The sequence below is a fragment of the Ammodytes marinus genome, assembly GCF_949987685.1.
Source record: "Ammodytes marinus genome assembly, chromosome: 15".
Classification (NCBI taxonomy): Eukaryota; Metazoa; Chordata; class Actinopteri; order Uranoscopiformes; family Ammodytidae; genus Ammodytes; species Ammodytes marinus.
The window spans coordinates 25392798-25419507 of record NC_137219.1 but is presented as its reverse complement, the minus strand read 5'-3'; the positions used below and the strand labels follow the sequence as shown (position 1 = coordinate 25419507).

General features: G+C 43.6%; 2 protein-coding genes across 2 annotated transcripts in view; one reads left to right on the top strand and one right to left on the bottom strand.

The window, feature by feature from the left end:
- Positions 1–4481, bottom strand: part of trappc12 (trafficking protein particle complex subunit 12) — a 30726-nt gene extending 26245 nt beyond the window's left edge. The window contains exons 1-3 of the mRNA XM_080042506.1: positions 4468–4481; positions 1959–3325; positions 789–905 (exon numbers count right to left, since the gene is read on the bottom strand). Coding sequence (XP_079898632.1) covers positions 789–905; positions 1959–3314 — 1473 coding nt within the window. The 5' untranslated portion in view covers positions 3315–3325; positions 4468–4481. The remainder of the gene's footprint in view (positions 1–788; positions 906–1958; positions 3326–4467) is intronic.
- A 199-nt stretch (positions 4482–4680) lies between these two features.
- eipr1 (EARP complex and GARP complex interacting protein 1) overlaps positions 4681–26710 on the top strand; it is a 60374-nt gene continuing 38344 nt past the window's right edge. The window contains exons 1-4 of the mRNA XM_080041793.1: positions 4681–4846; positions 5064–5147; positions 13593–13725; positions 15265–15424. Coding sequence (XP_079897919.1) covers positions 4805–4846; positions 5064–5147; positions 13593–13725; positions 15265–15424 — 419 coding nt within the window. The 5' untranslated portion in view covers positions 4681–4804. The remainder of the gene's footprint in view (positions 4847–5063; positions 5148–13592; positions 13726–15264; positions 15425–26710) is intronic.

Below are 26710 nucleotides of genomic sequence, written 5' to 3'. Positions count from 1 at the left end.
CAGCAGGAGAAAGGGAACTTGTGAGCCAAGTGGATCCCCACACCTCTCCATCGCTTTCACTTCAACCTCCCACTCTCACCTCTCTCTCCTTTACACTGTCTGCTGCTACTGCGGCTATGCATATGTTTTAAATACAACCCGTGTCTCAGGGTCATCTGTGGGTCAGACTTTATGATGGAGAGAATGATAGATGGATGGATGGATGGATGGATGGATGGATGGATGGATGGATGGATGGATGGATGGATGGATGGATGGATGGATGGATGGATGGATGGATGGATGGATGGATGGATGGATGGATGGATGGATGGATGGATGGATGGATGGATGGATGGATGGATGGATGGATGGATGGATGGATGGATGGATGGATGGATGGATGGATGGATGGATGGATGGATGGATGGATGGATGGATGGATGGATGGATGGATGGATGGATGGATGGATAGATAGATAGATAGATAGATAGATAGATAGATAGATAGATAGATAGATAGATAGATAGATAGATAGATAGATAGATAGATAGATAGATAGATAGATAGATAGATAGATGATGTTCAAAGCTCTAGCACAGGCATGTTAAGTGGAACTTGAGAAAACGTTTTTGTCAACAGCTATTTCCAGGGTCAAGAAAGAAATATCAAGGCAAGATGGTGGTTTCCAACCGCTTGCAAGTCAAGCAAAGACACTATAGCACCAGAACTCAAGTAATGTTGACTGTAGGACAACAGTACAGGGTCAGACTTCTTCAGACTATGTTATCTATAGTGAGGGACTTACAATGAGCTGTTTGAGGCCGTTAAAGGATTGTTCCACGGAGTTGGCGGTCAGGACCTGACGCTTCATCGCTGCCTGTTCTCCAAGGAAACGCAGCATGAGGTCTTTGACAGCATCGCCCTGCAGATGAAAAAAGACACACACACACACACACACACACACACACACACACACAATCAGAAAATGAGATCTACAATATCACCCAAATAGACTAAAGAAAGTCCAATCCTTAATCCAGTTTTGGTGTACACCTCATTTCTCCGGTGAAAAGTGGTTCTTAGTAGGGAAAAACACCAAGATGACCGAAAAAAAAAAAGTCCTTGATTTTTATTCATTTATTCTAGCAGCCTTTCAAACCCAGTTTGAAGGGATAATGAACCCTCACTGAGCTGGGAGCCACACACACACACACACACACACACACACACACACACACACACACACACACACACACACACACACACACACACACACACACACACACACACACACACACACACACACACACACACACACACACACACACACACACACACACACACACACACACACACACACACACACACACACACACACACACACACACACACACACACACACACACACACACACACACACACACACACACACACACACACACACACACGCACACACACACACACACACCAAATTGAATAAATAGGTAAATTGATGTTTATAAGAAAACAAACTTGAAGCGGAGAACCAGGATTAAAAGGACTCCCGTCTGTGTGCTTCATACACAAGTGATACCTGTCTCCACACTATGTACTGTGACAGAGCAGGAGAAAGGGCTGGCTATACTGTGACACACAGAACAACATAGTAGAGCCGTGGTTCTATCCATTATTCAGGTCCCTAACCGCCACACTTTAAAAACAAAATGTAGGCTTCACTGAATATGGATGTTTGATCTTTACGACACAAATGTGTTCATTTTTATGGTTTATACGATTATGTATACTATTTAATATGTTAGTATTATATATGTATTCAAATTATTATATTATGACTATTATTCCCACAGGATGGCAGACAGCTGCTCCTCTGTATCTGCGCTGTCATTGTTGAGTGGGATGGACGATATCACTCATGGCAGTATTGACATGTTGACATGTTGTGTGATAAGCATGTGACTGCCATAGCTGGTCCTACCTGCAGGTTGTCAAACTTGAGCCCGGGCATGGTGAGTCTATTGCTCTCCACGTAGGCGGGGCTGAGCTGCTGCGTGGCCACAGAGACCAGCAGCTTCCTGGTCTCCTGCGAGGGCTGCCAGGCGTCATGGCGCCGGTCCACCTCACTCAGGCTCAGCGCCGTGGCAAAGGGGTCGTCACTGCCCAACGAGAAGACCGCCTGAAGCTGGTTGAAGGGCTGGGGCTGAGGAGGGGCTGGGGCGGCTTGGGCTGGAGGAGGAGCTGGGGTGGTTTGGGGTTGAGGAGGAGCAGCAGAAGGTTGGGGCTGCTTGGTGGCTATGGTGGAGTCAGTGGGGGGGGTGGAGCCAAACAGTGAGCCAGGGGTGGGAGCACCGCTGGAGTCCTGCGGGGTGGAGATCTCTGCGTTCGGGTTGGACACAGAGATGAAGGAGGAGGGCGTGGTGAAAGAGTCGAAGAAGTCGGAGGCCGGGTTGACGTGCTCGTTGTCCGTGAAGAACTTGCTGAGGCTGGGGCTGGGCTGGCACACCAGAGGGGCCGTCAGCTTGCTGGGGGTCACCGCCTCGGTAGCGACACTTCCCCCACCACCAGTACTACTAGCACTAGCATTAGCACCGCTCCCCATGCTAAAGCTGGGCGACTTGATGAGCGTGGGCTGGAAGCCGTCGGGCATCAGAGACCTGGGCTGCGTGCCCTGGCTGAAGATGGTGCACACGGGCACTGGCTGCTCTTTTTGGGGGCTGGTAGATTCCATAGATTCCTGCATTGCTGGTTCCTCACTACAGCTAGGATCAGACGGGCTGTGTAGGAGGGCTAGAGGAGAAACGTCATCGACTAGGACCTGCTCTTGCGTGTCTGTCCACTCCTCTGCCTCCTCCTCCTCTTCTTCTTTCTCCTCAGAAGAAGCACCTTTCTCCTGTTCCTCCATTGAAATGTTAATCTCAGTGGTGTTAAATCCAATTTCACTTTCCACCGCTCTGTCGCCCAATACCTCTAGTGCGTTCTCCTCCTGCTCCTCCACTCCATCCAGGAAGGAGTCAATGGGAGCCACCTCGTCCTCTTCACTGTTATTGGGCGAGTCAGAGATCAGGACGCTCTCCATCATCTGTTCGTTGAGCTTGTCCATCAGGCTCTCTGAAGGTGTAGCGCTGCTGTCCTCTGCAGGGGGCGTGGCAAACTCCCCACCCAGCCCAAGGTCCAAGTGCTCTTCCTGGGATAGGACAATGTCCCCGGATGGGGTCTGGCTGGAGGTTGGCTCTGGAGGGTCTGGGGTTGTAAGGGATGGGGCTTCACTGGTTACATCTTCCACCGTGATGTCCAAGGTGACTGGCCGCTGAGCAGGAGCCTCCTCACTATCCATCGTACTGCTCTCTAGACAAAACACACAGCAATGTAGTAACATGAAAGGTCATATATTAGGCTCATTTTCAGGTTCAAAATTGTAATATGTGTTCGAGATGGAGAATATTTTCAATGGTGTAGTGTTCCCCATAGGAAACCTGTATATTTCTGACATGCCACTGCTGAATCTCCTCCTTCTCAGCCTCTGTCTGAAACGCTCCATTTGAGAGCCTGTCTCTTTGAGCCACGCCTTCCAAAAAGCCCAGTCGGCTCTGATCATAAATAATTATTAAATAAATAATGATTTAAGATAAAGTTCAGATGGTCGCAATATTTCAACACTAATAAGAATATTTCCAAATCAGGTATTCATTTAGTTTTATTACACATAGGCCGGCCTACAAGTTCCTTTGATGTATTATCTTTGACTCTCAAAAGTGATGTCAGCTTTTCCATAACAAAAATGTCTTGTACAATTTCCAGCTACTGTTCCATTTTTGGGGCGTTTTACATTAAGCCATTTCTTAGAACAGCTTTCTGTCTTGCTGCAAAATAAAGTTTAAGTTAAGTATGCTATCTTTTCTCATCACAACATCTTGAATATTCCCAAGATACGTCAAAGGGCTCTGCAGGTCTTTGGGATTTCATATCCCAACATGTTTTAAACATCTGCATTGTCCCACTATACATCGTTCTGCTCTTGACAATCAAACACTCAACAGCAATAAAGCAAATTGACCTATAACAACAGTGGCTGACCAGTTTCATATGCGTTGCACAATACTACTGTACAACAGGATATTTCTGACTGACTTCCTGTAAGCAGAACATATACCAGCTTCTTCAACCGTCAGAATTCAAATACAGCTGCAAAGTAAGAGCTATGTTCCCGTCTTTTATTCATGACCTTAGTCTGGTAACCAAACACCCGATACCTGCGTTATCGGAGGAAGGTTGTGTGTTTGGTACTGGCTATCTTGCTAATGCTACATTAGCCGGTTGGCTACCGTAAACTTACTTAGCTAATCAGCCAGTTGCAAACGTGAAACACGTTCTTCACGTATTGTTGCATACGCTTTATAAAGCGCGAGACACAGTGCCGCACTTTACATTAAACTACGCAATGACAACAAATTAAAATCTGACACAGCAACGCGATTGTGTTTTCTTACCTTTACTGCAGACTGACAGCTACAACTCTAGTGCGCATGCGCACGTCCAAAGGAAAAGCTTCGTGTACGGTGTTCCAGAGCTGACAAATTTCATTCAACGGTGTTTTTAGTATTCTTGACTCTTCTTACGTACACTTTATAGAGTTGCATGAACGTCGCTACGTATGTTCCCCTTACGCTTATTTTTGTCCAGTTTTTGAATCGCGGAAGTGCCCCGGCTATGTTTTGTTGTGTGCAGTACGTAGCACAGTTACAGTGTTTTAAAGTGCTGTCATCGAGAGACGGCGTCTGTCAACATAAATAAAAAATATATAAACACTCTGACAAGAGAGTGAAAATGGAGGACGACGCTCCTGTCATTTATGGTCTCGAATTTCAGGTAGATACGGCTGCACTGCGCACCATTCATTACTATTGAACTGGGTGATGGAACGCTAGCTCTATTAATTTTTTTCTTTTCTACTGCTCCATGTCATCCTGTTAGTCTGCTTAGAGGAATGGATACCTATATCATATTTCCATATTCCTTTCCATTTCATTCCTGAACGTTTTTTAATGTGAAACACAGAATTCATGTTGGGCTCTGTCCGCTACAGGCACGAGCTCTTACTGCCCAGACAGCGGAGACTGACGCCATTCGTTTCCTTGTGGGAACACAGTCACTGAAATTTGACAACCAGGTAAGAAAAAAACACTTAAAGCCGTATGAAAATAGAGGTGTCTACAACAGTGGGCAACCCTATAATACGTCCATGTAGGCAACAGGCACAGCTCTGTCCTTGCCATGTACTGTACTTAACTGTGGTGATTGTGTTCCCTTGCAATTTGTTATGTTTAACTATTCAATAATTAACATTCAAATGACAGATAGAACCAGTTAGATTAAAACACAGTCTGGGGGTCAGAAGACAGGACCCTTAGAGCCAGCTAGTGTCTGGGGATCAGAGCAAAGGACAATCAGAACCAGCTAGAACAGCCTGGGACTCAGAACACAGGACTAGACCCAGCTGTCATTTTCCATCTTTTGAGTCTTTGATTTAATAGAAACAAAACGTTGTGCAAATATCCTGCTGTCTGTTGCATGACATCTGGTGTGCTCGGTTGGATTTGGACATAACATAAAATATAACTTGATTGTTTATACACTGTACGCCTAGGTCAAAACCAGGTAAACAGAAAAAAGCAAGAGTAAATTAAATTTTACTTTTGATTTAATATGAGTTATAACATATGGTCAAGAAGCTCAGAGCAGCAGTAGGCCTACCTCTGTTATACAACCGTGGATGAACTCCGATTGTCTGTGGGACCTCACATTCTACAATACAATGTTTCAGTTTCTGATAGAGAGCATGTTGTAGGTTATTGTTGTCATATGAAGTTGTCATAATGAAAAATTGGGCAAAAATTCAACTCTTCATTTTGAACTAAGTCAGCAGATTTACTAGCCTGGTCCAACCAGACCATCCTACTTCATTGAAATGAAGTAAGATGGAAAATTGAGCGGAAGTAGGTAGGCGGGCGGTGCCAGGCTACAGATATACATGTGGTCTCCGTCAAACTTTTTTCCAAAGGTGATTAGAATTTAGTTTTTTGTTTGGAGGAATCATACACTCATACACTAGAGCTAAGATGAATTTCAGAAAGGCATATGAAAGGACCAGCATATGAATGAATATAACAATCGCCATTTGCTTGTTCCTACCTCTCCAAGGACAGCCGTTGTGTCTGCTTTATATAAGTGCTCCTCATATATCTTTGGTGTTTGGACTGTTGTTATGGAAAAAATTAGCAAAAGGAGGAGGATGTTTTCAAAAAAAAAATGTAAATATGTTAAAATTTCTTACCTGAAGGAAAGAACTCAGCACAACCAAATAAACACGCACAGATTGGCAACCTTGCTTCAGGACTGGCAATTAAAAATATGAACGGAGAATGTTAAGAGCTATTACAGATAACAAGCAAGGCAAGGTTACACAAATTGTGAGTACTACTTGTCAGTTATGTCCAATTACTAACAGCCCCATACAACATCCAGTAAACATTTGATTCAAGAATGACTCAAGAATGATTGAAATCGTGTGCGGGATTTAAACAAAACAAAATCTCAATTGACTAATGGTTTGAGCTGCTTAACCCATTATTGAAAATATTGTGCACTCATAATTAGGACCACCGGTTTGACGCACACTACTGCATGTCAATCAGTGCCATCCTTAGTAATAAACAGATTTTAGGAACTTGCATTCATGTTGTCTGTATTTCTATGGTTTCTGCAAAAGTCTGCCGCGTTTGTGTGTGTGTGTCTGTGTGTATTAATGTGTGTGTGTGAACGTTAGTGAGGCTTTTGTGCAGTGAATGAGTTTGTTGTGTGCGTAAAGTATGTGTGTATGCACATCTTGCGGAGGTCATTACAGAGACAGATGTCAGAAACAGTTGGCTCAGAATGTGGAGAAATAATTAGGAGAGAGAGAGAGAGAGAGAGAGAGAGAGAGAGAGAGAGAGAGAGAGAGAGAGAGAGAGAGAGAGAGAGAGAGAGAGAGAGAGAGAGAGAGAGAGAGAGAGAGAGAGAGAGAGAGAGAGAGAGAGAGAGAGAGAGAGAGAGAGAGAGAGAGAGAGAGAGAGAGAGAGAGAGAGAGAGAGAGAGCGAGAGCGAGAGCGAGAGCGAGAGCGAGAGCGAGAGCGAGAGCGAGAGCGAGAGAGAGAGAGAGAGAGAGAGAGAGAGAGAGATTTGTGCATTTAAAAAACTGAGCCTGTTTTCTGGCAGACTTCAGTGTGAAAACACTGTCTGGCACTGAATGCACGCCTAGTTCAATCCAAGTGGTGTGTGTGTGTAGCGACTCTAATACAAGGCTCGTTGGGAATGGTGACAATGCATCCCAGTCAACCTGTGTGATTCCTTCTTACAGACAGTAGCTTAATACACTCTGCTTAACCCTTTTCTCCACGGTGCCATGTTCTACAGAGATGAAATGAGAGAAGAAGAAAAACAGTACTATACTAGTGCTGCTACGACTAGCAATGTCAATTTAATTTGAGTATAATCATTTGATTTAGGTTGTTATGAAGGTGTAATTGGTGTTTATTAATTGGTCTGGCTTAAAGGGAACGCCAGGCTAATTGTATATTATGTCTCAGTTGAAGGTTGATGAATGTGGTCAAGTCACTAGTGGACACTGGAGGGAGGAATACACAATCCAACTTATTTTTTTCTCCCAATACTAATTCATATTGCTCTTTATCTAATGTTAGTGAAGAACGTGGGCCTAGAAGGAAATGCTCAGTAATAAACAGATAAATGCTTAATATTCAAATTAGTATTTTAAATACACATTTTCCAACCAGTAGTATGCTCTTAAATTAGCATTACAATATAATTGGTGAAATTGGTGCATCAGTCAGGCATTTATCAATAAATATCGGTGATTAATTCTCACAGTTACAATACAATGTGTTATTCACAGCTGCTTTTTTACTGCTTGGAAATGCAATCCTATCAACTGTTTCACCAAAAAAAAAAAATTGTTGTGTGGTAGTGTCTGTCATTAATGTTCTGATTAACTGTTAAGACAAATACTAATAATAATAAACAAACAAGATTTTCTGGAGAAGCCCATTCTACTTCCATTGAGCTTTTGTCATTATGCAACTGATGGCATCATACTCTGCCCGGCCAAAAATAAAAGTCGGCACCTGGATTTTACTAGGCAGATAGAAAAAAAACTGTCACTGTTGGCAACAGGTTATTTAACCCTAACTGATGCAGTGAACAGCTTCTCATTTCTCAAGCAACCATGTCAGAAGATATATGCTGTGGTTTTGGAAAAAGATGTTTCAGAAAACTCTGTTTCAGGGGGGTGAAACTATTGGCCCGCATCAAACAAATACTCAGGAGAAGATGAAACTACTAAACCATGTTAAGAACTAGATAGATAGTGGTGAACCATCATCTTTGAGGAAAAAATTAGGTCGGAAAAAACTCTTTAATGATCGTGATGGGAGATCACTTAAAATAAATCAAATTATTTGGTGGAATCAAAATTTAAAATTTCGACAGTAGAACTCCAGGTGAGGTTTAATAGTGAAAGTAAGAGCATCTCTACACACAATGCGAAGGAATGTAAGGGATATGGACTATGCAGATGTGTAGCCTTAAGAAAACCACTTCTCAGTGAGGCTTATCAGGATGAAATGCTTCAAATTGCCAGGGAGCATACAGACTGGACTCTGGAGCAATGGAAAAAGGTTGTGTGGTCTGATGAGACCAGATTGACCCTGTTCCAGAGTGATGGGTGCATCAGGGTAAGGTGGATGAAGTGATGCTCCCATCATGCCTAGTGCCTACTGTACAAGCCTGTGTGGCAGTGTACTGTATGATCTGGGGTTGCTTCAGTTGGTCAGATCTAGGTTCTAAGCAACCTTATGTGCCAAAAAAAAGCTTATCAAAATGTGTTACGGCGAAAATGTGCCTTAATCAAAGTTAAATATGGTCCAACAAGATATTTGAGTGTGTTACTTTCTTTTTGGCCATGCAGTGTATACAAAAGAGACCTTAAAAAAAGAAGTGCATCCCCATGTTTAATCATAAGCACGCCCCCCCCCCCTGCTCTTTTACTTTAGATGTGTTTGAATTACGCATTATGCGACTTTGTCTTAAAACCAACTTATTGCACAAGAGCATGAATGTACTCCGAATACATGGGCAACACTAATATTAAAAACACCATCTTAATCCAATATTTACCACTATACAGCTAAACATGTTTTTGTTTTGCTGCATTTTGCAGTTTGAGTGTGGATGTTTTCTTGTATTGTCTTTGTTCATTTAAAGGTGGAGTCAGCAATTCTTGCTAATGCTTGTCAGTGAATCAGTGAATATCTCCGCGCGATCTATACGTGTACTGTTTGCGCTGAAAAATAAATCTGGTGTTTCAGTTAAGTTTCAATTAGGTTTAAGTTATCTTTGTTTGTCAATGTACACAAGGCACAGTGAAATTTGTCTTTTCTCATATCCCCTCTTAAGTAACCACACTTCGTAGGGGGTCAGAGTGCAGGGTCAGTCATAGTACAGCGCCCCTGGAACAGTTCACAGTCTTTGATCTGTAAACCATGGTATGTAAAAAAAAAAGTGGGCCCACTGTAGCTTGCAACAAGCCAGTTTACAGAGCCCAGGCTGTGTATTTACATCAGATTTTCTTTTGTTCAGTGAGTACACACACAGTGCCGTCAAGTAGCGCATTGTGAAGATATATTCACAGATTCTGACAAAAAGTGATTTTGACAACTAGCGTTCTCCATATTCACTGACTGATTCCACCTGTAAAGTCCTTTAATCTTACCGGATTGCTCTTTTACTCCACTTACGCACTTATGTTATTAGATTGTTAAAAAATCAACTTTACTGACGTGTGTTTGTTTTCTGGTCTAAATGTCAGAGAGCATTCAAACTGAATCATCATTCATCTTTGAGATGAGCCCACATTTGAATAACAGGTGGAGTCAGTGCACTTGTGTTTTATTCATGAAACTCACTGTCTTCTTCTTCAGTCTGACGGCAAACTTTGGTTAGCTTGGCTCATCTAAAGGGCTGAACTTGCAAATGTGAATTTTTTTTTTCCGATTGGCATTTCAGTGCTGATAGCTTGTGCTGTGTTCTGTAAGCCTGTGCTGGCCTCTCCACCTCCCCATTAAGCATAATGCAGGGGTGGGAAATGTCTCTCTTTAACTCGCCCAGCGCCTCTCAAATCCCTCGGAGACCAATAGCCGCAATGACAAATCGGAGGGCGCGTCGGCATGGCATTTAAGGCTGCTAACGAGATAAAGCGGTCCCGAGCTTGGCACCTCTCTCACACTGCTCTACTCCTGCGCCCTGCTTACTGTCATCTGTGTGAGGCTAAAGAGCTTTAGAGGAGAGGGCCCTGAAGTGGAGGGCCTTATCCCTCCCTTACCCCCCTTTCTACCCAATATCCCTCCTCTCCTCCTGCCTCCATTCCTCCCACCACACTGTAAAACAAATCTAACTTCAAATTGCTGTTAGTCAACTAAAAATACTTTGTTTAATTGTGACTTATATCGAAGTGTTTATCTCAACAATCTTCATTAAGTTCCTTGTGTAAAGTGGAAGACAGTTGCTTTGACTTTTTACATTTTCCTACAGCTTTTTTGTTTTTACAGTGCATGGGCACATAATTAAAAGTGCTGGGCTGGGTGCCCAAGTGGCTGAAGGCTATGAGTCACTCCCCAGGCCTGGAAGAACGAGGTATAAATCTCCTGGGGGAGGAGGACTGGCTCTCTCTCTCTCTCTCTCTCTCTCTCTCTCTCTCTCTCTCTCTCTCTCTCTCTCTCTCTCTCTCTCTCTCTCTCCATACACCTGGGTTCATTCAGGGGAACCCTATTACTAGGCCCTCCAATTACCCTGTCTCGGCCGCCAGCCTTAAATTTATTTGCACCGCTCGCCCACCACCATAAAATTATAACTTTGCGTAATAATTTTTTTTTCCGCTCGGTGCAATCCAACTCAAGGTTAATAGCCGCCTAGCTGACTTTGAGGGAAGGCTGAAGGATGCCGACGTACCCACCTCCTCTCTCGCGCTCTCCCCTCATCCCCTTGTTAAAGCCTGTACAAAGTAGTGCAGTGCAGTGCAAGGGAAGGGACGGGGAGTGGAAGTGCCTAGCAGGAGTTATTGTCCAGTGCAACTCCCATTAACAGCCCCCCAAGGTGCTGTAAGTGTCTCTCTTATGGGACAAACCTCCATTAATTGTCTGATCAAGAACCTTGAGACCCTCACTGTTTTACTGCATCCTAGGCCCTGAACTGGATTCAACCAGAGGGCCCCCTCGTAGAATACATTTCCATCTAATGAAAAGAGCCCCGTATAAGAAGCAGGTTCCATTAACTTCTCCTGGATAAAAGTTTAGCTTGTTTGGTGAAGTTGTGTGCTGTAAAACTTAGGTGTTGATTGTGTTTTCCAGTGCGTCTGAGGCCAAACTCAACCTAACACTATAGATCAAGGAGCTTGATTTAAAAGAAATGGGAAAGCAATACTGTTACATTTTGCCCAAAGCTTTCATCAATGCAAACCTTGAATACAAGGGGTTCATCAAAAGGACATCTGCAGGGTTTTCGTATTTATATTTATTTTCAAACTGAATCTTTGAAGACTCATTTAATTTTTTTTGGAAATGTGCTTATTTGTTTTCTTTGTTGTCTTTGTCTCTAAAGCTAACCAAAGGTAGCTTGGTGAGGTAGTCTTTCTCCAATCTCTGTGGGGAGGAGTCAGAAAGTGGAAGCCAGCCCCTGATTGGCCCATGCATTTAGTCATCAATCTAGCTTCCATTCAGACCGGGCGCTTCCCACTTTATGTCTGTTTGTGGAAGGCAGCCCCTGGTTGGTTCATGTAGTCATCAATCTAGCCTCCAGTCAGACCGGGCCCTCCCACTTTCTGTCCGTTAGTGTCCGTTAGAAGGCAGCCCCCTGAGTGGTTCTTGTAGTCGTTGACATCAACATGGATCGCCAAATAAGCTTGTGAGATACGGCTGGTCTCACAAGGCTAGATTGACGACTACACGGACCAATCAAAAGCTGCCTTCCACAATGATAGATGAACTTTCGGTCTGAACGTGGGCTCTAATTGGACCCGCCAAACTTTTGACCGGGCTCTTCCCCTCAGAGATATGAGAAAGGCCAGAAAGTCTGCGTGAGAGAAGTTAATGTTAAGCTTGCAAAGATCAGGCTGGTCTTGCCAGGCTAGCACAAAGGCGGCACACCTGGTCTGCCCAACAATGGTAGTTAATGAGCTATAGAAGAACAGTGCTACCTTTGCAGGCATGAGGGAGGCATCAAGGACTATTTCCCAAAAGGTTTACATTTTCTTTTAAACACAGGCATTCCAACACACTTGTGTGTGTAGCCTTTTATTTTATACTGTGCATTTCTGTTCTTTGAGCGCTATTTGCATTCACCTCATTAGTAACCGGCCAAACAGCAATGTTCCTACAACAATTATGAACAAAAGGTTTTCAGATATACAAAAACCTCAAAAGCAAACATGTTTTGATGGAAGTCTCTTGGAATGAAAGAGCAATGGGGCTTAACATTTACCATTTAGCAAACATCGTTCTTCTTTCATAATGTTTGGGCAAGGTGCAACTCAACGTTTCCACACTCTCATTGTTTCTTCCACATTAACGCCAGAGGGAAGACAGCATTTGGGATTTTTCAGTAAATATTAATTTCTTTGAAAAACCAAATGGTCCATGGTCCATTAAGACTGCCGGTTACCTTCTTCTGTAACTGTGGGGAAGGTAATGTATTTCTATGTTGTTGCTAGCCCACTCATGACATTGTATGTACATAATTGATAAGTAACACGCGGGCGAAGATCAAAGCTAGACATGTTAAATTAGTGTATGCTTGGCTACAGCCAAAGTATTATCTGCTGTCAAAGGTTTGCTTACAAAAAAAGAAGTCTTATTTTTTTGTTAAAGTACTCAATTAAAACCCTCTTACAGAAAAGCTCTCTGGGATAGTGCACCTCATCTCTAGTCCCTTTTAAGCAGAGCCAATTGTCAAAAATAATACTAATAAAAGAAGATGGAATGAGCTTTTATCTATTTCCTTTTTTTTGTGTGATACATCTTTCCTCTGACTCCTCCAACATGTCTTGTGCAGAACTCAAGCACACATCCGACGTGACTTCTTCTAAAAGTGTCTTAATCGTGGCTTTAAAGGCCAAATCAAGAAGAAAAGTCTTAAGTTGTATGAGGTTGACAAGGGGAAAAAAATAACCAAAGAGATGCCTGCCTTGAAATTAGGTTTACTCTCATAATAAAAAGAAGAGGAACCCCCTCTGTATCGCTTTGAACTGTGTGTGTGTGTGTGTGTGTGTGTGTGTGTGTGTGTGTGTGTGTGTGTGTGTGTGTGTGTGTGTGTGTGTGTGTGTGTGTGTGTGTGTGTGTGTGTGTGTGTGTGTGTGTGATTGTGTGATTGTGTGTGTGTGTGTGTGTGTGTGTGTGTGTGTGTTGGGAGTTGTGCATGCAGTACTACTCTAAAGCTCCAGCCAGCTTCCATCCTCAACCCATCTCTCTCTCTCTCTCTCTCTCTCTCTCTCTCTGTCTCTCTCTTTCAGATCCACATCATTGACTTTGATGATGAGAATAACATCATTAATAAGAATGTCCTCCTGCACCAAGCTGGGGAGATATGGCACATTGGCGCCAGTCCTGCAGACAAGGCTGTGCTCACCACCTGCTATAACAAAAGTGAGTCCCACTGTGTCCCTTCTGTCTCGGGCTCCTTTCAAAGCATCATGCCTCTCTTTTTGTCTTTTCTGCCTACATGTGAATATGATAATATTAATATATGTAATATTCCTATTCTTCCCTCTTTCTGTTAATCTCTTCCATCTAATGACCTCATGCTGTTTGGTCAAGTTAACCAGGGTTTCCATGGATATTTGACTGTTTGAAATCTGAGAAAAAAAACAAGGTTTTTGGCATTGAAAGCTTTTCAAAATAAACATAAGAGACAAGGGATGTATTTATATTTTTGTGCAAGAATAGACATTGCTGTGGTCATATGGACTAGGCATCGATGATGCTTGTACGAATGCCTAGTGTGATGGCGCCTTAAAACATATCTTTGGCATTTTTTTGTTACACCAAACCTGAAATGTACAAACGATGTTGAGACTTGTTGTTATAGGGTCAGTATTAGAATAATAGGTTAGGGATAGGGGGCCTGAAGGATGCATTATGGTATTGAGAGGGTTTTTTCCTCAAGTATAGAATGTGTGAGTGTGTCCCGGGTCGCGTCACACCGGGGCAGACAGCCATGTCAGATGGTGGTATGTGGGGAGGGAGAGTGCACACTGTAGGCCCTCATCCCCTCTCTGTCAGCTCAGCTCTACATGCTTCAGTTCACAGGATGACAGCCACTCTGGACCTGGGCTGGAGCTCAGACAGCCACACCATGCACTGCTGCACACATCACACACACACACAAATATATACATACACACACCACACACACACACACACGACACACACACACACACACACACACACACACACACACACACACACACACACACACACACACACATAAGCATAATGAACAACACATGTGCGCTCATATAGTATTTCCATACTCCATCCCTCCCGCCAACCCAGTGTGTGAGTGAGAAAAGGCTTTTGTTGGAGATGATTGCTTGCCCACTTACTCCGAGTGCAAGGTTGTCTAAAACCACTCAAGAGCCTGTGGACTCGCACCGCGTTGTTTTTAATTTGACAAATAGGCCCAACGCCAGTGTGTCATAGGCCCAGCGCCTGCCCACACACTGTCAATATCTACACCAAAAAGAAATTAGGCTCTTTTTTCTCTCTCTCTCTCTCTCTCTCTCTCTCTCTCTCTCTCTCTCTCTCTCTCTCTCTCTCTTTCTTTCTTTCTCTCTCTCTGTGTGCTTGGTTGTGCCCTCCAGCCTCTCCAACTTTTAGTCCAATTACTGAATCAATCCTACGTTTACTCCACTGGTTCCAATTAGCAGCCCTGGCTCTGGTGTACATGTGCCAAAATAACTCATTTGCGATTTGGAGTTGAAAGAGAAAGTGTACCCACGTCACCACATTAGTGTCTGTCTAACGGAGCCAAAGACACCAGCACTGTACTGTACACTAACACTGTGTGTGTGTGTGTGTGTGTGTGTATGTGTGTGTTTGTGTGTGTGTGCGTATGTGTGTGTGTGTGTGTGTGTGTGTGTGTGCGTGCGTGCGTGTGTGTGTGTGTGTTGTCCCTCTCTTTAGCCAGTGACAGCAGGGTGGTGTCCTGTGCGGCAGTATGGCGGATGCCCTCCTCTGATTGGGAGACAGGGAGTCATGAGTCACCTGACGACTCCGCCCACAACCCCCAAACCCTGGAGCTGCTCTGTCACCTAGACAACAGCGCCCACAGCAACGCCGCCTGGTAAGTGTTGTCGGGGGAACGGTTGCACTCATCAACAGTACAAGTGATGCAAGAAGCGCAGTAACTATACTCTGATCCATAACCGTGTGCAATTATGTGTTTGTCTCCTGTACTATCGTTGGTACAGGGAGTTATGTCAAACGGACTAAATGGTAAATGGACTCCACTTACATAGCGCTTTTCCCTGTTTTTTCACAGACTCAAAGCGCTTTACATTGTTTTGTACACATTCACCCAGTCACACACACATTCATACACCGATAGCATCAGCTACCACGCAGGGTGCAAGCTAACTATCGGGAGCAATCTGTGGTTCAATGTCTTGCCCAAGGACACTTCGACATGTGGCGGGGAGGCGGGGGATCGAACCACCAACCCTGGACTCCAGTGGCCGATCTTTGCCACAGCCGCCCCTAACTCATAGGGTTGGAATAACTGTTTTTTTACACAGTTAAGTGTAAAAATGGGACGCAACAGGTGTCAGAAGGGGCGGGGTTTGGTATTTTCTTTTGTGGTGTTGGCTGAAAGAGCGCAAGAACAATACCAGACCATCGTACTTCATTACATTTGTACAGCAGGTCTGGAATCGCTCAATTGACAAACGTTCACTCACTTGAAGGCGGGTGTCTGTTGAAGTTTAAAACTATTGGATCTGCCCAGTGCCACTCTGGATCTGCCAACCAATTGCATAACGTTTGGTCATGACGTATGTCATGCGCCGGCTTCTGAGCAACTCCTCCTGTTTGCTGATTGGACCGGCAGAAATCTGGCTGAAGAGAACCCACTAATATACTTGCACACCCAGACTGACTATTGAAGGGAAATGAAGATTGAGTGGAAGTATGTAGGCGGACGGTGCCAGGCTAACAGAACACTATAGAACAGGCTTTTTCTTTTCCACGTTGGCCACTGTCCATATAATAGAATCTTCCCACCGTCAGTCTTTTTAGTTTGAAATTCCCTCCCTTTATTTCTGCAGTCAGATGTTCCTTGGTGACTGGAAATGGAGGGGACATAGATACAAAGTGTGTTCAAAAGACAGATTACCAAAAAAAGAGTCTAACTGGTACTTTCACATGGTTTGAAGGTTGCTGAGTGTAATGCTCCAGCCAATGTTGTTTTTTAATGCAGTATGTTGCATCTTATCTCATTCAGCAGTCCTGTAAGTCCAGTAAAAAAAGCTCTCCTCTCCTCCCTTCCTCACTATATCTCCCTTCATTATGAATGTTCTTTTTGGCTCAGTCTATTTACTGGCCCACATCTTAGATTGTAGTCTGGGTCCCCAATCTTTTTGTCTTACAGTTGGAGCTCCTTGTGCACAATGGCTGCACATAACTCACCGGCAATGAGAATGAAAATCAATGGTCCTTCCCCTTTTTTTTTGGTCCAGTGTTCATCGGCTGGCGCGTGATTGCTATCATTTTTTAGAGGCGCCAATCATTTGATGCATAGTGTAGCAGGTGTCTGCCAGGGAGAGATAAAGATGGAGAGGCAGAGAGGAAGACAGAGAGAAGCTTAAAGAGAAGAACCCAAAAAGAGGAGAAGAGAGATTGCATTTGTACCACTGTGGGTTTGTTTTGTGCTTGTGTGTGTGTGTGTGTGTGTGTGTGTGTGTGTGTGTGTGTGTGTGTGGAAAGAGGGTTTTTTGTTACACATCTGTGTGTGTGTGTGTGTGTGTGTGTCAGAGGGCAGGTCAGGCAAGGCTGCTGGGTAAAGATTGATGGCTACGGGCTCCACCATCTTAACACCCTTCGAGCTGTAACCCTTACAAGGGCACCACACTGTGTGTGTGTGAGTGTGTGTGTGTGTGTGTGTGTGTGTGTGTGTGTGTGTGTGTGTGTGTGTGTGTGTGTGTGTGTGTGTGTGTGTGTGTGTGTGTGTGTGTGTGTGTGTGTGTGTGTGTGTGTGTGTGTGTGTGTGTGTGTGTGTGTGTGTGTGTGTGTGTGTGTGTGTGTTTGTGTGTGTGTGTGTGTGTGTGTGTGTGTGTGTGTGAATTTGGTGCTGTGAAGCCTGTAGCCTATGCTGTGCGCTTTTGGCTCCCCTGGATGGATGGCTTTGGTCTGCTGCCCACCTTCTCCATCTCTCTACAACAGACACACAGACACACAAACACAAACACACACACCCACACATACACACACACACACACAACTGCAGGCTGTGTTTGTGTGTGTGTGTGTGAATGTTTGTGTGTGTAAGCAGACAGAGGGTAAAGAGATTGAAGTTTGTATTATTATGAGGCTTTAGTCTGTTTAAGTGTGTGTTTGTGTGTGTGTGTGTTCACCTGCCCGCATGTGTTTGCGTCCACTGTAGCGTGTCTGCCCGTTTGTGTGTGTGTGTGTGTGTGAAGCCCGAGTCCTTCGTGTGTGTGTTATCTGGTAGCTGGTGTCCCTCCACTCCCACTAACAATAACACTTTTCTCCTTGCTCCCAATCCCCTCATTGTTTGGGTGGGCAAACATTTGAGCCTCTGCCCTGCTGTGGAGCGTGCTCTGAATGGAAATATATTGTCCAAATAAAAATACACCCAATTCACCCCTACCCCAAAAAAAGAATAAACCAAAAATAAAATGGGTTAAACAAAGCTGGGAAAAATCCTTCTCGTGCTTATGTGTGCACCATACATGGCTCTGCTATTTTATTCCCTTTTTCCTTTATTTTTTTTCTCTGAGTCTGTCTGGTTTGGATTGGGTTGAGTGAATCGATTCCCATGGAGCCATTTGAGCCAATCAGGGCCCTCCGCAGGGATGGGAAAGGCAACAAGGTTCATTCTAAAGTGTGATGTGACAGGAGGTGGTTAAGGGGGTGTGTGTGTGTGTTTGATTGTGTGTTTTTGGGCACACACACACACACATGCATGAATGCAATTGTGCAGTCATTTTGAGTGCAGGACTTTCCTTATAAAGTATGGCTGTGTATTGGTCAAGGCGCCTTTTTCCCCTCAACATTTTTGTATCTGTGTATCTGCCTGGATGTGCAAAAGTGTGTATGCAAGCATGTCTTTTTCTTCTGGGTGTGATTTTTGCTAGGAACCAATTGATCCCCAGTAGTGGTCTCTCACACTAAGTCTGCGTGTGTGTAGTAAGTAAGCTTTATTTATAGAGCGCCCTTCACAGACCAGGGTCACAAAGCGCTTTACATATCTTAACACATTTGTATACACACACTCAAACACCGATGGCAGCAGCTGCCATGCAAGGCGCTTTCTGAACCATCGGGAGCAATTTGGGGTTCAGTGTCTTGCCCAGGGACACTTCGACATGTGGTGGGTAGGCGGGGAATCGAACCTCCGACCCTGCACTCCAGGGGCGATCTCCCTACCCACTTCGCCACTGCCGCCCCGTGTGTGTGTGTGTGTGTGTGTGTGTGTGTGTGTGTGTGTGTGTGTGTGTGTGTGTGTGTGTGTGTGTGTGTGTGTGTGTGTGTGTGTGTGTGTGTGTGTGTGTGTGTGTGTGTGTGTGTGTGTGTGTGTGTGTGTGTGTGTGTGTGTGTGTGTGTGTGTGTGTGTGTGTGTGTGTGTGTGTGTGTGTGTGTGTGTGTGTGTGTGTGTGTGTGTGCGCGCGCGCGCGCGTGTGCGCGTGTTTGTGTTTGCGTGTGTCTGTGTTCTAACATCAGAAAAGAGCAGAACAGGTAAATAAAATAGGCTACATAATTTAATTTAATTTATTTATATATATTTTTTTTATATAAGATTAATACATTTAAAATAATATATGAAAAGGTCAAAATAAAAGACAAAATATAAAAAGCAGCTGTCTGTTGGAAGTTCCAGGAATTTTCCAGCCTTTTAGGCAAATGCTAAGGGAGAAAACCCTGACAGAAAAGCAGTGTGCCAGTGTGCCTTAACATATCAACAACCCGCCAGCCTCCTGCAGTCAGGATGGGGACTGGTTGTCTTGGGACCACCCATGCCACTAGGTTTACCTCTTCCTGGCGAAGATAGTGCTACTGGGGAAGGCCATTTTACACTTTAAAATTCCATGCGCAGGTATCCACTTTTAGCCATTAAGTTACTGCCAAGACTCACTGAAACACCTGTTGCCATTAGTGAAATGCTTATGACCCTCCGTATCCCCCTTGTTAAAATCGTTTTGCCAGACTGGTTAGTGCTTATGCACCAACCCAATGCGAATGCAGACAAGGATAAGTTTTACCAGTCCCTTGACGAAGTTCTTGGTCGGATCCCTAAGACTAAAAAGATTCTTTTGCTTGGGGACTTTAATGCTTGAGTGGGACAGAACGACAGGGTATGGGTTGGAGTACTTGGCAAACATGGTATTGGTCAGATTAATGCAAATGGCATGAGACTACTCACTCTGTGCTCTGAGCACAACTTAACAATAACCAATACACTTTTCCAACAGAGGAACAAATACAAAACCTCTTGGATGCACCCCCGCTCAAAACACTGGCACCTGATTGACTTTGTCATTGTTAGACGATGTGACATCAGTGATGTAATCATCACCCGTGCCAAAGAGGGGTGCAGACTGCTGGACAGATCATCGTATGATTGTGGCTGATCAGATCGCGCCTCCTTGTCTAAATGAGACAGTAGCATATCTCGTCAACCTAGACTGGTAATTATCTTCGCATGTAATGCATTTTAATAGCAAATGCGATTAAAACTGTGGCACTGTACAGCCCTGTATGTTTACTTGTTTGAACCCCACCGGTTAAAAACACCAATGCAAACGGAAATGATGAACGTGTTGATTTAAATACAGCGCGGGTAAATGGAATCCGATCACAAGTAGACAGAGAAGTCACATTTGAAAATACAAGTGGGAACACACGGACTGAGAGCTGTCCACTTGTAACCAGATTCAAAAAGTCAGATGTTAATGCCAGGTGGAAACAGGGTCTGAGATACGCATGACAGTTCGCCCTCCCATGCGGCGAAAAGGAAGTAACAGGAGGCAGCTGAATTGCACCCGCCTTCAGAACGAGCATGTCAGAAATGGGAAGCAGAAGGACATGGAGTTGTCAGTAAAGTCAGAAACTTTGGAGCAGAAGTGGACCTCCATTAGCTCTGCTCTCTATGACGCAGCAGCTCAAACAGTCGGCTTTAAGAGGAAAAATCACCAAGATTGGTTTGATGAAAACTCTGACACCATCCATGACATGCTTGAGAATATGCATAGATTGCATCGTAAAGCCCTCAGAAATCCGTCCTGCAGTATTGCAAGGGAGCAATGGAAGAAAGCAAGGCAGGAAGTTCAGAGGACCACTCGGATCGCAAAGAACGAGTGGTGGGTGAAAAAGGCTAAAGAAATTCAGTATTATGCCAATATAAATGACATGCATCATTTTTACAATGCTTTAAAAACTATATATGGCCCAACAAATTGCTCTATTACTCCTTTGAAATCAGCAGACTGTGACACTTTTGAAAGATCAAAATTACATTCTGTTAAGGTGGGCCGATCATTTTGATTGCCTCCTTGATCAGGAGGCCGATGTGGACCTCACTGTTTTAGAAGAATAGCCTGATCACCCCCCAATTGACACTCTTAATCAGCCACCAAGCTTTTCGGAGGTTCAGTCAGCTATCTGTTCCCTCAGGAATAACAAGTCTCCTGGAAATGACAAGATCCCAGCTGAGCTCCTTAAAGGCCTACTTCACCGGTTTGAATATGAAGGTGTATTGAATTCTGAGATCCTATGTAGTATAAATGTGCAAAAAAAATTGAAATCGGTTCATCCTAGCCTGAGAAAAGGCAGAAAGAGTGTTTTTTTTAACCCTATATTTCTCTTTATGTGATGTTACGAGAAAGAGAAATATAGGGCTAGGATGAACCGATTTAAATTTGTTTCGCACATTTATACTACATAGGATCTCAGAATTCAATACACCTTCATATTTAAACCGGTGAAGTAGGTCTTTAAGCAGGGAGGATTCCAATGTACCAAAACTCTATATCAATATATCACTGAAGTCTGGACTGAAGAGAAAATTCCTCTACAATGGAAAGATGCTAACATTGTCACAATGTATAAGAACAAGGGTGATAAGGCTATCTGTGGCAATAGTAGGGGTATTTCACTACTGGCTGTTGCTGGTAAGGTCCTGGCTAAGGTGATGTTGAACAGATTGGTCAGTAACATCACAGAGTCAATGCTGCCTGAATCACAATGTGGCTTCAGAGAAAGCAGGAGTACGGTCGACATGATCTTTACAGCACGGCAACTTCAGGAGAAGTGCCGGGAACAACATCAGGATGTTTTTATAGCTTTTGTCGACCTCTCCAAAGCATTTGACTCTGTTCGGAGAGAACTGTTGTGGGACATCCTCCTAAAGTTTGGCTGTCCCAAAAAATGTGTTAGCATCCTCTGTCAGTTCCATGATGATATGACTGCTAGAGTGACCATGGGAGGAAAAGAGTCCGCTCCTTTCCCTGTTCGTACAGGCGTCAAGCAGGGCTGTGTGCTGGCAGCTGTAACATATTTCTTCTCTGTGCTACTCAGCTTCTCCATAAGGAGATTGAGAATAGCAGTGGTGTGCATGTAGACTTCAGACTGGATGGAAACCTCTTTAATATCAGGAGATTCCTAGCTACCACCAAACTGCTTGATGAAAGGATCCTTGAACTGCAATATGCAGATGATTGCGCATTTGTTGCTAGCTCTCCAGAAGAGCTCCAGTCTGTCCTTAATGCTGCAGCCAGAGCATACAGAAGGATGGTTTTAACCATCAACACCACCAAAACAGAGGTTATTTGTCAATGGAGTGCCAGCCCCCTTTCCACTATGCCTGTCTTTACAGTTGCTGATGAACAGCTATCAGTAGTTCCGTCATTTAAATACCTGGGGAGTAGATAGACGTGGAACAATGGGGATGGGTAGTATGGGCATTATCACTACCTGGAGCTTGCTTGTACGGAGCCTGGGTCTGTTGAAGGTGGCTATGCTGTTTTTAGGCTGTGATAGCCTTGTAGTAGGATAGGATAGGTAGAATCGGCATTGACACTAACTGGAGCTTGTTTGTACAGAGCCTGGGTCTGTTGAAGGTGGCTGTGCTGTTTGGACTGTGGTAGCCATATGATAGGATAGGGAACAAGTAAAGTAAGTAAGTGAAGAAGTATGTTTTTGTTTATTTTAGGGCTGTCAAACGATTACAAATTTTAATCAGATTAATCACAGGATTCTGTGGATTAATCACGATTAATTTTACCATTCGAAATTCGAATGTTCTCTGTATATTGTTATATGAACGGAAAGATAAATGACAGAAGGTGGATATGTACATTTAAAATTAGTATTTTTATTAATTGAAAATTCAAATGATGGTTTAAATACTGAAAATAAATATAAATCAAACTAAAATATATACCTACCACACCATAATTCAATTGGTCTGTCTCTTTACTATGTCTTTGGGCAAATATAGGCTATATAATGGCATTTATTTGGTGAATCTATAGGTTGTGCATTCTTGAATACAACTTGATTACAGTCCGCGGTGTGTGTGTGTGTGCGCGCGTGCGTGCGTGTGTGCGTGCGTGGGTGCGTTTGTACGCGCGACCACGTCCTAGGTGTTTGGTCTGGCTTTGCGAGACTACGTCCTAGGGGACTGTTCATGTGTGCGAGGAAGCCGGCGTTATGTTGATGTCTACTCACACACACCTCTGAAAACTGCAGACGTTTGTGTCCTCGCGGGCTCTGAACAGAGCAGACAATGTTTCTCCTCCTTTTGCTCCCGACATCAACTGTCCCCCGCGGCAGTTGATTTGATATACGATCTATGCCCCCGACACATACGTGACCGTTAGCAGCTTAAAACTTTAAAACACGGCACGGGCTAACGTGCTGCTATGTTCGGCTGCGCGCAGCTACTGATCCTGGGTCAGCCACAACGTTACAGTGACTGTAGTACAGAGCCGGTGGGATGTACGGGGCGGATCATTCTGCACATATGCGTTAAAAAAATTAACGCCGATAATTCCAGAAATTAATCACCCTGCGTTAACTCGTTAATTTTGACAGCCCTAGTTTATTTAAATGTTTTTTACAAAAAGGTTAAAAGTGGACGTCATCATCGAAATCGATGGACAACCAAGAGAGAGAGAGAGAGAGAGAGAGAGAGAGAGAGAGTGTCTGTGTGTGTTTCTGTGTGTGTGCGTGCGTGCATGTGTGATGGGGGGCTGTCAGTCAATGATGTGGCCTTTACAACCCAGCCTTTTTCAACCAGGTCTTAGGTTAAACACTTCGATGTTTGTTTTGTGCACCTGGTGGTTTTTCCCTGTGGAGCCAGCAGGTGTTGGTCAGAAATAATCTCGGTGATGTTAAGGGGGCGAATGGCAGGTGCATCAAAAAGATAATTGTCAATTTAGCGTGACATGGGAATTACTTTTAGAGTTCTGTCCATCATCTTCTGTCTAATAATACAATTAGAGTTGGCTTGAAAGCATTTTATCAAATCCCAACCCAGTATTGAATCTCCTTTTCCGAATCCCCTCCTCTAATCTAAATTGGTTTGTCTGGCTCAAGGAGAGCGCATTAACCACCAGACAACAGCCCACAAGTTAAACTTTTTAGCCTGTATGGAATAAGTGTTTATTAGCAGCTGCTGATGATGTACGCTGACACATTTTAAAAAGGCATAAGTGGCCATCAACGTCTTGCCAAATATGTGTCGGGCTCACCCTTGGATTGTTTACATAGCTAATTTCTAACAACTATAGTGCTGTGCCTGTTTAGTATGTGCCTGTGGGCCGCTGCTTGGATTTTGATGCACATCTATTTGTGCTATTATGGTAGCGGTCTAGTTCCTTTTTGGTAGACATCCACACACTTCTTATACAGTTAGATGAATAGCAATAAGAGATAACAGTTTCAATAAGAGGTGTGTTAGTGTCAGAGTACAGTATGTATTTCCTGCATCATTGCCCTCTGTGACTGAGTTAAAGATATGTTTGGGTTGAGGGGAAGGCTCTCTGAAAACCACTGCTCACTGATAGATATAAGTTTAGACAAAGATGAAGGTGTGCCACTACAACCCAGTGGGACTTGGTTGTAGTAAGATATAATAGCCATGTTCCCAGATCTCAGTGATATGATTTATTGAGTTGATCTGTTATCATCACCATTCAAAATGATAGCCAACTGTTAAAATCCTGGACAAGAAACCTTGTAGATTTCATCATTGTCCAATAATACAAAAGCACAGATTACTCAAATGGGAAAACATGGTCAAATATTCAAATCTATGTCTTGTCTATAAAATCATTCGCGGTTTATCATCCCCTCTGCTCCATCAGTTTGTCAACATCCGAACAGCTGATCACAGCAGAACTAGAGCATCAGCGAGGGGAGATTGTATTATCCCTTTTAGGAAGAGTGTATTTGGCCATACCTCTTTCTCTGTTCGTGCAGCTACTGAGTGGAACCTCACCCCCATAGCCATCAGAAATCTGAACCCATATAGGTCATTCAAATGCCAGTTAAAGAAATGGCTCATTGATAACCAGAGCTGTCTACATTATCATTAACCTGTTCATGTTATTGTCTGCTATTTTAGCTTAATAGTACTTTTTACTTTACTTACTTTTTAATAGTACGTTTTACTATAGGTGTGTTGTGTTATATAAATGTGTAATTTATTTTAAAAATAGCCTTCTGGCTAATTCTGGCATATTGACAGAAATGTTTGATAATATGCACTGTCCCTGTATTAAATTTAAAAAAAAAAGAAGAAAAAAAACTTTGTTAATATGACACCCACATTGTAACACATGGTGATTATTAAACCCCAACCCCCCCCCCCCCCCACACACACACACACACACACACACATTCACTGCCCTTGGTGTCTCGTATTCCAAAGAAAGAAAGACGCACACATACACTTTGTTTGTGTTGACTGTTTTCTTTGTATCCTAGGTGGCTGGGATTAAACTCATATGGATGTAAAGTTGGAGAACACTCTGATTGAATGAGAGACATAGAGAGGGACAGAGAGAGAGAGAGCGAGATAGAGAGACATAGAGAGGGACAGAGAGAGAGAGAGAGAGAGAGAGAGAGTGGATCGGTGTCCCAGACTTAGATTTATGGGGCTGTAAAACCTCCATAGCTCTCTCCATCAGTATTTACATACCACTCCAGTACCAGTGTGCCAGCTTGTTGCAGAGCTCAAGGTCAAATGCACATAACTTATATTCTTAATAAGAGAGACAGAGAGAGAGAGGCAATATGCGATACCTAACACCTTGCAGCCTCTGCCTCTTACTGCCTCTCACATGCATTAATTAATACTAGAGGGATGCATACAATGTGTAAAAGTGGTGGGTATATTTTAATTGGCACTATGGTGTGCTAATTTATGTGTTTGTGTGTGTGTGTGTGTGTGTGTGTGTGTGTGTGTGTGTGTGTGTGTGGGAGAGGAAGAGAGGTGGTGTCTGACATGCTGCAGTCTCAATCCATAAGGTCTGTTAGCTGCAGTGAGTTACCCCACCAAGCAGTGTGTGTGTGTGTGTGTGTGTGTGTCTCTGTTTCTGTATCTGTGTGTGTGTGTGTGTCTCTGTGTCTGTATCTGTGTGTGTGTGTTCTCATGTTGATGACATTGAGGGACGGGACATACATCACATCACTCTGTCACATTATGGGGACGTGCCTCCCTTCAGAGGACAAAAAGCTAATCCATTGAAACTGGTCCTCATTTAAGGCTCATTTGCTATGTTTACCAATGATGGGGGTTACTGGTTGCTATAATGATCGCTCCTCTCCAAGCGGGCCGTGAAACGATCCCTTCATAGAGTGACTCCACTCTGAGAGATGGGTGGCCAAAACACATTCAACAGTTCATTCTAAAATCCTTAGCCTCATAGCACAATTGCCTAAATCATATTTACTCTTAAGTGAGCCTTGAGTTCTCTAATCAGATCTCTCAAATGAGATCTTCCATCAATTTTCCAAACTTGCAGTCTTATTATTTCTACGACATGTTTTTGACTTGCTGAACCTCAGCTGAGAGACATGTACTGTGCATTTGCTGCACAGGAATAACACCATTAATATAATACATTTTAAACTTAAACTATTTGAATAATTGCACGGCCAAAGCACACAAGTTGGTCCCAAAACCTTCCCTTCGTTTGGATCAAAGGTTGTATTGAGTTACATTGTGATTCAAGCGCTTATAAAAAGGAGTATTGGGCGGAGGTAACTTCATCGTGATTAGTTCATTGTAGTCTTGTAAAATGTAGTGTTAGGTGAGAATCTAAACCAGATGGACTACAGTTGAAGTAAAAAAAAAAGCATTACCTTGTACCGAGGTAGAACTAACGGC